The sequence below is a fragment of the Poecilia latipinna genome, unplaced genomic scaffold (assembly GCF_001443285.1).
Source record: "Poecilia latipinna isolate Pla-1442-1.1 unplaced genomic scaffold, P_latipinna-1.0 Scaffold706, whole genome shotgun sequence".
NCBI classification, from domain to species: domain Eukaryota; kingdom Metazoa; phylum Chordata; class Actinopteri; order Cyprinodontiformes; family Poeciliidae; genus Poecilia; species Poecilia latipinna.
This window is the reverse complement of record NW_015113322.1, coordinates 85,163-98,140: the sequence shown is the minus strand read 5'-3', so window position 1 is coordinate 98,140 and position 12,978 is coordinate 85,163. Positions and strand designations below refer to the sequence as shown.

The 12,978-nt window shown below is 42.0% G+C and overlaps 1 protein-coding gene across 5 annotated transcripts in view; it reads right to left on the bottom strand.

The window, feature by feature from the left end:
* Positions 1-12,978, bottom strand: part of ctbp2a (C-terminal binding protein 2a) — a 114,608-nt gene that overhangs the window by 55,545 nt on the left and 46,085 nt on the right. The window contains exon 1 of one of the 5 annotated variants that reach the window (XM_015045072.1): positions 8,812-8,932. The exons of the other annotated variants lie outside the window; for them this stretch is intronic. Within the exon in view, the coding sequence (XP_014900558.1) occupies positions 8,812-8,833 (22 nt within the window). The 5' untranslated portion in view covers positions 8,834-8,932. Of the gene's footprint in view, positions 1-8,811; positions 8,933-12,978 lie in introns of those variants that run through there. 5 annotated transcript variants of the gene reach the window in all.

The following is a 12,978-nucleotide window of genomic DNA, read 5'->3' as shown; positions in this document are numbered from 1 at the left end:
GTGGCGAGGCGCGGTGCCCCCCCAAAAACACCCACACCCCTGCTAGTGAGGCCCCCCCCCCCCCCCCGCTCGGCCGCGGACAGGTGATGGCATAGCGACTGTCTGTTGCCTCTGATTTGTGACAGCTCATTTAACATTAATAGAGGCAGATGGCAGAAAGCGGACTGCAAATACAGAATCCATTACATCTGCAATTACGAACCTGGATCAGACAAATTAACTAAGCCTTTAAGTCTAAAAATATTCACTGATTAGCGAGGTCAAACACAACATGTTTATATTATATAACGACCAGCATGGGGCAATATGATAAGAAAACAATATTTTGTGATTAAAGTAAAATAACATTGATTACCCTTTTGTAGGTTTCCTTTACAGTAGAGTCTCTCACTTGTTGTTTTGGTGCTTTATTTTCCGACTAAGGGACAATAAAAACATATCTGTATTGTATTCCATATTTTTATATAAATGGACGGACAATTTACTAACCAATGCAGATGGATGGACGGCAAACTATTCACATGTGCGTATTTTTTTCAGACCGTGTGACTTGACATTTGCAGTGAAGTCGCCACTATGTAAATAAAAATGAGCTGAAGCCACCAAACACTGTTTTGGCAGCTGAAACTCTTTGCAACACTTTCCAGCAGCCCTCTCTGAGTTTGTTTGGGGGGATTTTCCCCCAGTATTTTCAGCAGAAATCATTGATTGCTGAAGGGTTTGTGCAAGACATTTCTTAGTTCTTTCAGCAAACTGAGACACAGCGGAGAGAGCGAGGTGAAAGTTTTAGTTTGCATCTCCTCAAAAACAACCTTGTCTTTGCTCTGATCACCACTGGACTTTTTTGTGTGTGTGTGTGTGTGTGTGTGTAAAAATCAGAGCAGTGAGCTAAGCAAACTTCCTCCACCAGCTCGACAAACCCATTCACATCACACCGATTTCATGTAACGTGAACATTTAAAAAAGAGAGAAGAAGAAGGAAAAAAAGCATCAACTGCGGAGCTCTGCCTTTCAGAAATAAGCCACAAGTGCTATAATCGAAGCGGTGCTTGTATGTAACAGTTTTAGACAGGAGTGGGTGTGTAGGTGAGAGAAGCAGTGGATGAAGCAGGAGGGGAGAAAAGATGTTGGCAGGCCCCATCAAACCCTCAGGCACAAGTTAGATTGGCTGAACTCTGTGAATCATCCACTGAGTTTCTCTGTGTCTCTAGCTAACCTCTCAGTCTCTTACTCTTTAAATCTCCCCGCTGCAGACTCTTTCCTCGGCTACATCTCACAGCATCGTCTTGCTGTATCGCGCTTTATTCCTGGGAATCCTTGTGCGATAAGCATCTTCTGACAGCTCTTCTTTCTCTGCCGAAGTCTGTCTCCCCGTATTTGTTTGCCCGCTGCGTGTTCGAGTCATTTATCTCTCTTCTCACATAAAATTTCCTACCGACCTTGGCTATCATTCCTCAGCCGTCTTTCGGTGATCTCCAACCTTCCCCTTTCCGTCATTCCCTCACCTCGACTGTCACTCCTCCTCCTCTTTTCCCATCATTTTCTCCTCCTTCTCCGTTCCAGAAGCTAAGGCGCACGCGGCGCACGCGGCGCAGCGCGGATGTGTGTGTGTGTGTGTGTGTCCTCCATGTGACAGGCTGATTTTCACTCTGCTGATTTTGATGGAGAGGAGATGATGTATTCAGGCTGGGGAAGCACGGAGGTGACAGGCAACACTCCCCTCGTGGTAAACTGACAGCGTGTATATCAAACCAGCCTCAACCAGAATCACTGGGTCTGTCAGCCTCACAATGCCGCCGCATGCGCTTCTGATAAGTGATCCATTCATGACACCCTTATCAGCACCTTTCCCTCTGCGCCGTGCAGCTTTGACAGCATGCCTGCGGTTTGTGCGTTGGAAATAGTCTGTAATTATGTAGGATAGAATTTCGTCCATTTAGATGTTGTTTCTTGTGGGAATTTTAAGCACCTTCTTATTAAAGTGGGGGGAAATAGATTTAGAGTGATGGCTGTGTGATTAATTATGCTCAGGTCAAAAATATCTAGCGGCGAATCGTCTGAACTGGATTAGAATAAACGTGAAAATTACACAAAATATTCAGAAATTCCCAAAGAGGGAAAATAAATGTTCAAGTTGAGCAATTAAGTGAAGTTTGGGGTTTTAGGTGAAAGAGCTGAAAATAAAATATATATATATATATATATATATATATATATATATATATATATATATCCCACACATTCTATATCCCATAGGATGACATTAGATAAACTCCTGCGCAACCAAACGCATTCAGAACTTGCAATAAAACACATAATGTGTTATAACACGTGTGTGTAATTTAGTATCAGTATAAATCCAGCTCTTTGGCAGAGGCCTCCGAAATATCTTGGAAAACATAAGGGAGCAAGATTCATCGTGGAGACCAAAGAACACAGCAGGTAGGTCAGGGATAATTTTGTAGGTAAGTTTAAACTAGAGCTCAGTTATAGAACATCACAAGCCAATCTGCAAGCCAACCAAGACATGGCCGTCCACCTAAACTGACTCGTTGGTCAATCATTAACTTCTGGAAGAGCTGCATAAATCCTCAGGTGGGAGACTCATGTCATTGAACTGCGACATGAAGTGGTGGCAGCATCAAGCTCTTTAGCAGTAATATGGGAGCTGGTCCAGGGTAATCCTGGAAAAGTTTGTTGCAAAAAACATGATGAATAAAAAAATTATTCAAAATATTACATCGAAATGGTTCATATACACAAGATAACTTTGCTTCAAAAAAGGAAAAAAAAAAAAAAAAACTTTGAAGACCAAGTATCATCTTCTGTCTACTTCACACTGATGGCTTATGCATAACTTTTTTATTGCCTATCTCATAAAATACCATCCAAATATATTTAAGATTTTAGCTGTCAGGTGACAAAATATGAGATGAATAGATTTGCAAGTGACCAACTTATTATACAAAGACTCTTTAATAGATCAAAGAAAAAAAAAATGCAATCATCAATGCAATAAGACTAAGCAATCTGCAGGAAATGTAATTCCGTCCAAGGATAAAAACTGTAACGCTCTAATGCAGATGTCAATGTGTCAACCATTAAATCTTAACTGAAGCGTTTACTGTCCATCGCACATAACTACACATTACTTTTATCCGTAGTGTATTTTTAAAGATAATTAACCTCCTTGATGCTTAGACCTAGAGAAACGCATCACATTCTGCCAAAGCTTCACATAGGAGGAGCTGCTCAGGGAGAACCAATTATCCAGGTAGAATCCTCCATTTTCTACCCTTTAGGCAATCACCAGATCTCATCAGATTTACTGTCACCTCCGGATTTGCTCATATTTAATACAGACCGAAATTTAACTCCTGGGCTGGTTAACTCCTTCTCGGTTAGCTCTCTGCTTTAGCAGCGGTGTGGCGACGTTACAGAGCAACATCCAAAGAGTAGCTTCCAGCAGGTCAGCCATGTTTTTTTTTTTTTTTTTGTTATTGTTGTTGTTTTTCAACAGGCGTTGCCGCTTGCCCCCCTCATGGCAACCAACCAAAGATATAAACCGAGCTGTGAATCGTGCGGAGATGAGAGAGGGAGATGCACTTAGACATGGTGCATCAAATGTCAACAAATGTGCTAATCACTGAGGGCTGGAGCACGGTGGAGTGTTAGGGGGCATGAGAGAGTGCTCTTAATATCCCTCCTCCGTTAATTAATTCCCCTCGCTTCCTTTCATTCCTCTGTCTTCTCGCTTCCTCTGCTTGTTGCTAAACTGTTGCCAGGCTGCTAAACGCGTGTGTGGATTTTATTTATTTATTTATTTTTTGTTTCTAATGATTCCGCTGCGTATGAGTTAATTTTCACTAAGGGAGGCAGATGCCGCTGTGCATTTACCTGCCAAAAGAAACGTGCAGCACACTCCGACACAAATACACAACCCCTGCTGGGTCTGTGTAATGATATAGTCTGTCAGATCCAGAGCTGCGGTTAATGATTTTTCTCACTGGTGATTAGTCCTGAAAATGATTTTCCCCTCTTCAAAATTAATTACCTTTAAGCACTACAACAAGTCAAAAGCAAATCAACAAAAACCAGGGATTGGAGAGATGTCTGCTTGTTTAATTACAAAAATAAAGACATAAAAATAAAACATATTTTACGTTATGAGATTCTCGGGTTGAAGTAAAACGATCGCGCTGTTTACTCAAATTCATTTGCGCCACAACACAATCTTTATAGCCACCGTAACGTCGTCTGTTACTTATTTTGCCGTTTCAGTTTACACAGTGTCTTAAGCAAAAACATCCAACAAATTACTAGATTCAGAAGCAGCTTTTAAGTTCTTACTGAGCAGAATATTCACTGTTTGGAGTTATGTTCTTTCTGGAGTGCGAAAAACAGAAAGCTGACATCTACTGACTCACTCCTGCAGCCAGCTGCTTCACAGACACGACCTATGAGACTTCCCAACTGTGGTTTTTAAAACAGAGATAGTGATGAATGGCGCTCTTTGGTTTCACAAATTGTCGCTGCCAGCGATTCGCTGTGCATGTTTTGCTGCAAACGTAAGAAACAAGACAGCAAGACCTGAGGAAATCCTGACAATGCTAACTGCAGCAATCGCTACGAGAGTTTAGAAAGTAAGCGTGGAAATAATTTTGTCTCTGTTGTACAGAGATTTTGCTTGTTGTTAATAATAATTGACTGGTTGGGAAGGATAGACAACAATAGTATGTGAAGTATTTTTAAATCTTTAATTAGTTGGGAAGAGAAAATCTGAAATGATCAAAATCTTTATTGTGAGACATCAGAAATCAGCCTTAAAACTCTGAATGGCGCCTTTCTAATAAAAGAACTTTAAACTTTATGCGCACCACAATGAAACTGCAACTATTTAACGCTTTCATATACCATAAAACTTGTAGTAGGCTGATTACTAGCCTTAACATGGTAAAAGCAGGCCATATTAAAAAAATGATATCGAATGTTTTTTATTTTTTTCAAATCCCGGCAACAACGCATGCGGTCCCAGGTGGTCTTAAAATGAAAACCCCTTTCCTAATTAATTAAAGAACCTAACAAAGACAAGAATTAGGTCAGAATCATATTTATTTCGGAAAACTAGGGTTGTTCCAAAAAAAAAAAACAAAAAAAAAAACCGAAGAAAGCAAAACATCTTTTTAGTTAGAATACAAGGAGTTTTAAGATCTACAGAGCCTCACATCTTAAGGGTTTTGATTCTAATCACCCCAGTAGAGGAATGGAGGCTGGAGGCCTCGGATTTTCAGCCAGCAACACTTAGTAAGAGAGTCTGGCAGCAGGATACAGCGGAGCAGCGCTGGGAGATGAGACCAGAGTTTCCATTAGGTGGTGGTAGGGAACGGGGAGTCTCTTCCTACCGCTGGCCTCTGCTGCTGGTGTTAGGTTGCCTCGGATGGGGGGGATCGAGGGGGGAAAGGGACCAGCAAAGACGTGAGGGGTGGCTAATGGGAAATATGATGTGGTCATAAGTGAAGAAAAGAAAATGGGGAAAAAGACGGGACAGAAGAGAAGAGCAGGGCAAGAGGAAGGTAGAAATGGGGGACCAGACAAGCCACTCCACTCCACTCCACCACGCTCTCATTATCATCATCATTATCATCTGCTGTTACCAAGCAACCCCACGCTGCTGTTTGCTAGTGTCGGTACTAGCGGCAGTTTGCTAGTGGCCGGCAGTTTAACCCCCCGAAACACGGTCGCCATCAGGCAGTGAGTCAAACAACAAGAGGCTGGGATGTGAACATCGCCTTGCATGGACGCTGCCCTGGGCCAGCTCTTACTTCTGCTGCTCAACGGAGCCACTTTTATTTCCCCTCTTCATGGCTGCTACCACGACACAAAGATCTACAGAAACAGCTCCAATTTGGGAAGATCTATTTTTCATATTTCCCTTTAGATCATTGCTAAAGAAGACACCACAGAATGACTTCACCTCACCCAACATAAACGTGGCCTAATCAACAGCAAACATACCACTTCTAAGGAACCGTCACGTCCCTATTGACCGAAATGAAAGCAATAGCAAATGTGTTCTCGGCACGACATAGCAAATTATGTTCTTTATGGTGCTTGTTCGTCATCCCATTTTAATACCACCCTGGGTTACTGGCCAGATCAAAAAACTGCCACTCTCCTCGCTTGTAAAACTTCCCCTAAGCAAACGTGTTTAAGTCTTGATTAAAGCCGCAGCGGCATAAAATCTAGAATAAATTACAGCCCAGAGCCAAACTCAGCTGAAATAACTTTTTATTCTCATTAAATTGTGACACAGACAACTGAATTACAGCCGTCTTGTTTTGTGCCCTACAATTCTGGGTCACCGGCAAAATAACAGGCAAACTGTAAGTGATACAAGTACATTTTCCAAGCAGTTTGCTCAAAAGTTAAACAAGCTTGGCTCAAATATGAGGTCCACAAGTAGACCTGATAAACACACATCTCATAAATACAACCAAAACTTTGAGGAAACAAATATGAGACTCATTTTTAAAATCCCAGCTGGGCAACAATGACGGATTATCACTGATGCATTTTAGAAAGTGCAACTTTTTGTAGTGAGTGTGTCAAAGAAAGGAAACGGGTCATTCTGCTTTGTGTGTATTCGGGTCAATGACATCACAAGAGGCGCACATATCAGGCCGATCAGCTGGCTTTAGTGAACTCTATAGCAAGCAAGCATGCAGGTTTTAACAGGTTTCAAAATAGACTCTGATGCAATGAACACTTCTGAATGACGAACTTAAACAGAAGCATGTAAACAAACAGAACCCCACCACAACCGTCAGAGCAAATGACAAGAGATGTCCCCTCTGAAGAGATGTCTACAAATCACTGGTTGTCACGGTAACGCTGCACACATGTATACAGGTTCTCTGTAATGTTTCTCGACAGTAAAAGTAGTCGATGCCGGCTTCAAAGTTTGCCTACTTTTGTTTAACACGGCCACCGTGCGGTGTTAAACAGTAAAAAAAAAAAAAAAAAGCCACACAGTTGGCAGTTCAGAGGTGGGCATGTTCTCCAGTGAAAGGGAGCGTTTGATTTAACAACTGGGAATATTTACCCACCGTGGGCTTTTTAATGGTTTATTCCAAGCTGTTCACAGTTTCCTTGAATTTATGTTCATCAAAACAAAATCTGCATTACATGACTTTGAGTCACTTTAGAGCAAAATGAAAACCGAAGTCACCACTGGCATTTTATTTTCTTCACCTCTATCACTAAAAAAAAAAAAAAAATCATTTCCTGTTTATTATGTTCATTCAGAAATGTATTCACCTTTCTTATTCGGTCACTGCATCATGTCTAGCTCTTGAATTTGTAAATACTTGCATACGTTGTAACACATTCACTGCTCAGATTAGATGGTAAGGATTTTGAAATGCATCTTCAAAATCAGGCAAATATTCCAACTTTGAATGAGCAGAAGGACAGCCTCTGAACACAGCTTCTTGTGTGAAATGGGTTAAAGCTTGTTAATTTCTAATTCAGAAGCACCAGATCATTTCTACTTTTTTTAAAGTACTAATGCATATTAATATTTTTAACAAAAATATCATTATGTTACAAAACAATTCACAGGAGTTGAAAGAAATCCTTTTTCACATATTGAAATACCTTTATTGACAAAGATAAAGATGTTAAGTTTTCATGTGCTATATTAGGTTTCAGTTTTAGTTTCTAACATAGAGCAATTATTTTAAGCAGACTAAATGAGATTAATGTCAGATTGCTCATTTTTAGACTTCTGCCTTATGTGATGTCACCAGAAGCATGTGCGAAGGAAGCTTGTTTTTTGGGAGGGCAGTAGATTTCATTTTGACTAAATTAAACCTTTGGAGAAGTGAAAAAACAAAAACAAAACCTAATGACATTACAGTACAAGTTACTGCATAGGTGGCAAGCTATATCTGAAATGAGCTTGACTGACTTTACAGAAAAGCCAAGCAGACAGCTTTAAACACACCAGTGTTCCACAGTTTGCAACATGCATTAAAGACAAGCTGCAAATGCAAAGCGATGCCTACAGGAACACACCGATACAGTGGGAATGCACTTGTATGGAGTCAGTAATTAATGGATGGAAACCAGTTTAGAACCTTGGCAATGAGCCAGCAGCTTGACTGTGGTATAATGCACAGATGTGCCATTAAGTCAAACAGCACTTTGTTTTCCTCTATGGAGCTTCCTTCCATTTCCAATGGCACTCCGCCAGAGTGTGTGGTGAATTTACACAGTGGCTGAAAAGAAGGAGGGGGTGAAGAAGGGAGGGTGTAAGCACCCTTTGTTGACAGCCCCCTCTGTGCCCTTCACTTCTTTCACTTTCCCAAAAGTAGCGCACAAAGGCCACTTGTCCTGGCGCTGCCAGTGCCCCACCCCTGTCCCCAGCTGGCGGCTCGCCACACCAGTACGTCCCCCTGCCAAGAAAATGAGCACACGCATGTTTAAAGCGGTGCCCTCTGTGGGGCACTGACGAGCCGGTACCCACATGGCACAACCGGGCTGGAGACCCGCACCCCCTACCCCCGTCTTTTTTTTGTTTTTTTTGTTTTTAATTCTTCCATTGAGACCCCGAAGTGTCGCAGGTCGAAAACCAAAACAAGCCAGGTGCAGACGGCCACGTTACTGACCACAGCGACCCGCACACACACGTCAGACCTCCTCTTATTCGTGACACTCACACACCCCACCACCCACTTCCCCTCCCATCTCCCCCGACATGCCAGACTTTATTAGACATCCAGAAAAGAAAACAGGAAACATGCTGCTTGCCTGGAAAATGTTGCCTCCACATTCTTAAAGGCTCAGAGCCCGAGCATCGCAACAAAAACAGAAGTCGGTGGTTGAAAAGTTGGAGGTAAAAAAAAAAAAAAGTTTGTAAACAGAAAAATCAAAAAGGAAGACCCTCTATGAAAAAAAAAAATCCAAGAAGGGTATCCCCTCCTCCTCCTCCTCCTGCAATGCCTTAACCCCCCCTCCCCTCCCTGCCTCCCTCCTCTCGCAGAGTCACTCTTCTCGCTCTGGCCTCGTCAGTGAAGGGAAGGGGCTTCTGCACTGCGAGTTCACACTAAGCCCCCCGGCTGCATCATCTTTTAGTCCGTGCCTTTCATGGCTGGGAGAAAAAAAGAAGCACCGTTCACCCCTCCGCTGCGTCTCTGTCCACACACACGCACAAACGCCAGGAAGATGGTGCTGCTGATCGGCTGCAGGAGAAAAGAAGGAAAAGCTTTTGTCCTTTATAATCTCCCGAAGAAGAAGAAGAAGAAGAAAAAAAAAACGCGGTCAGGGGAGGACGCTAGCTGGAAAGTCTCTGTGCTGCGTCCTTTGCTGTCAGCTGCGCGGCAAACAATCACTATGCATCCTCTTGGTTTGGTTTGTTTCAGAGGGAGAGAAAAAAAAAATCTTTCCGAAGATAAAAAAAAAAAAAAAAAAAAAAGAATCAGTAAATCAGAAATGCCAGCTTGAACATGCGGAGCCGTGCTCTCTGGGCTCACAGGCTGCAATCACTTCATAGGATCCGCACAAGCACAATCCCTCCTCCCTCTTTTCCCCCTCCTCCTCCTCCTCCTCCGCCGCCTGCTTCTGCTCCCAGTTTTTTTTTTTTTTTTTCCCTTTTCCTTTTTTATTCCTGATCTGGACTCCTCGGTGTTTTCAGAACGCCTGCCCCATTTATTTTATTTTTTTTTTGCGCCGCACTTAGCTGCGCACACTATTCCTGACTCTCTTCTCCTCTCCTTCCCAATTATTTGGTCCCTCCTATCATCTTCTCACATTCTACAATATCCAACCTTCTTCTTTTCTGCATTCCCATCCATTACCCTCGTCAGAATTTCAGTGTTTCACTTATTCAGATTTCCAGAGTTTGCCAATCTTTGCAGATGGTTTTAAACTATAAAATGAAAAACCCTACACTGTTTAGCAGATATTTTCACAGGAGTTTGACTTTATGAAATCAGGAAGAATGGATGGACAGATGGATAGATGCAATGTTCGCTACCATTTCAATCAATTGTTGACTGTATACTATCTTTTATGAATGTACTTTTGCTGAAATGTGCTATAAAATTGAACCTGATTGATTGGTAAAGTAAAATTAAAGTAAAATATAAAATTTATTAATATAACTCCTGACTTTTTTTGTTCCCCTCTCTGCTTCATCCCCAAACAGAAACCTGCGCCCATTCCGAAATGTTTAGTGTCACAGTGGGAGATTTGAGTGCTGATATCTAGTTAGAACAATACTTTCCGCTTGCAGCTGTTGCTGATTTTTTAAGGAAGTTATCAGAGGGAAGTGTGCTAAGTTCACAGTTTGATCCCAGGAGAGAGGAAGGTAGGAGCAGGGCTGGAGTGACAGATCGTTTGGCCGAATGACCGGCAGGAGAAGCGGCTGGTTGGGTAAAAACAAAGCAAGTGGAGACTCCCTGCCACTCTGCAGCAAGTTCAGGGCATGCCAGAGAAAACACACACACACACACACACACACACACACACACACACACACATATACCTACCTCATCGACTGCATGACAAGCGCAACAAATATACAGAAAGTCCGGCGCCAGAAGCGATTATCAGTGACAGAAAAGTGGAAAGGTGGATCCACTGTGGCACTGTGTGGCTGGAAGTGTCCATCTTTGTAAAAAAAAAAAAAAAAAATTTCACCTGCAGGGAATAATGATGTGCATTCACTTCATGTGTGTGTTCGTGTGTGTTTTTCCTCAGCGGCAAAAGCCAAACAAGCAGAGACGCGGCACGTCACCGGAGCTGCCGTCTGCAGAAACGACACATCTGAGGAGCGTGACCATCAAAGGCTTCAACTTCCTGCCAGCCGGCGAAACAAACACACACACACTCACGCACGCGCGCGCGCAAACACACACACACACACACACACACCCTTGATGGAGTGTGGGGATATGGCTGCCCCTCTGATCTTTCTGGCTTCAATAACATAAGAGAAAGTGCAGCAGAGGGTAGAATGAGAGGGGTGGGGGGAGGGCTACTGACAGAGATATGTTAATATGGAACATGATAGAGATGGATCACATCCCAGCAGACACTGAATCAATCTGGGAGGTTGGGAATTTTTAGGGATAAAAGCAGAGGTAAAGGAGGGTGAAGTGTGAAGGAATACTGCAGGTTTGTTTGAGTGGTCTCCTCTGATGCCACGGTAAATAGTGCAGAGCGTTTTCACTTTTTAAATGTTTTGTTTAACATAAAATTAGGCACACTACAAATGAATATTTTATTCTAGTAGAATAATCCGCAATGAGTCAAAATTTGGAAAAAGGCTACCTTTTACATATATTGAGTACAAAGGACAAAAAAAAAATCCATGATTGAGAAATTACAGGTAACAAGATCAATATTTTTTACAACCCCCTTCTGGCATTTCACATGTCTTGGAGCTTACAGAAGGATTTTTGACCAGTCGTTTTTGCACATTCTGTCCAGAGTTCTGGGTTCTTGCTTAAGCTCTCTTCTCTTTGGTTCACCTCGTAGGTTTTTAATAGGGTTTTTGTATGTTTGTGTCTGCTTTCCATCACTATCCTTCAGAAATGCCCAAGGAGGACAATTATTCAATTTTCTAACAAATCAAACCAGATTTTTATTTTTTTTTAATTAAGCAGAAAAGTAATTCAAATAGCTCAATGACATGGATGCTGCCAAAGTTCAAGAGAGGAAGAAGAAAATGCCCACAGCAAATTCTCTACCATACTTGTGAGTTTGAGATAGTCTTCCACATTTATTCCTTTTTTTTTTTTTTTCCACAAAACATCCACCTGGAGTCATTAATGCAGAGAATCTCAGTCTTAGTGTCATCTGACCAAAGCACACATTTAGAGTAAATATCCCACTAGTGATAGACAAACTCCACTCATGCTAGTGACAGTAGCACAGAAATTTTATATATATATATTTTTTTTTTTACTCCAAATCAACGACGACCAATTATTTTTCCAAACAGGCCCACATGAGGAACTGTTAATGATGACAGTCCAATTATGATTGTAGCATGATGACGGCAGCTGCATTAATTGGATAAACAAATATTCAACAAACATGAAAATAAACTTTACGCTTTTATTAGTCGACTGCTATTAACGGTAGACTCTGCGATTGATGGCTATAGTTTAAAATTTCATACTAACAACAGAAATTTTATTCCATTTGACTGCTAATTGTTTTTGAAAGAAAAAAACAAACAAACAAAAAAACACTTAAAAAACATCACAAACATCGATGCTCTTATATTTCACACCAAGTTTCATAAAAAAAGGTTGACTCAAGATGTAATCCATGCTCAAACGGAGCCACTTTACAATTGACATCAGTAAATAAATAAACGAGTAGAGCTGCGTAATGTTAAGAAAAGTGATGGTGTGAAATTTTCGCTGGGCACTATCGACTCTGAGCGTCAACCACGGTGAGACTTCATTCAACAAGGTAATTGCATTATTGGGGCCTGCCATAAGCAATGCATAAGGAGAGCAGTGACTGACCTGCGAAGCAGGTCAGTCACTGCCTCCATGCATTGCATGGCAGGCACCTATTGTTCTACACCCAATAGAAGGATCTCTTTATTATTGGGGCATGCCATTAGCAATGCATAAGGAGAGCAGTGACTGACCTGCGAAGCAGGTCAGTCACTGCCTCCATGCATTGCATGGCAGGCACCTATTGTTCTACACCCAATAGAAGGATCTCTTTATTATTGGGGCCTGCCATAAGCAATGCATAAGGAGAGCAGTGACTGACCTGCGAAGCAGGTCAGTCACTGCCTCCATGCATTGCATGGCAGGCACCTATTGTTCTACACCCAATAGAAGGATCTCTTTATTATTGGGGCCTGCCATAAGCAATGCATAGGGAGAGCAGTGACTGACCTGCGAAGCAGGTCAGTCACTGCCTCCATGCATTGCATGGCAGGCACCTATT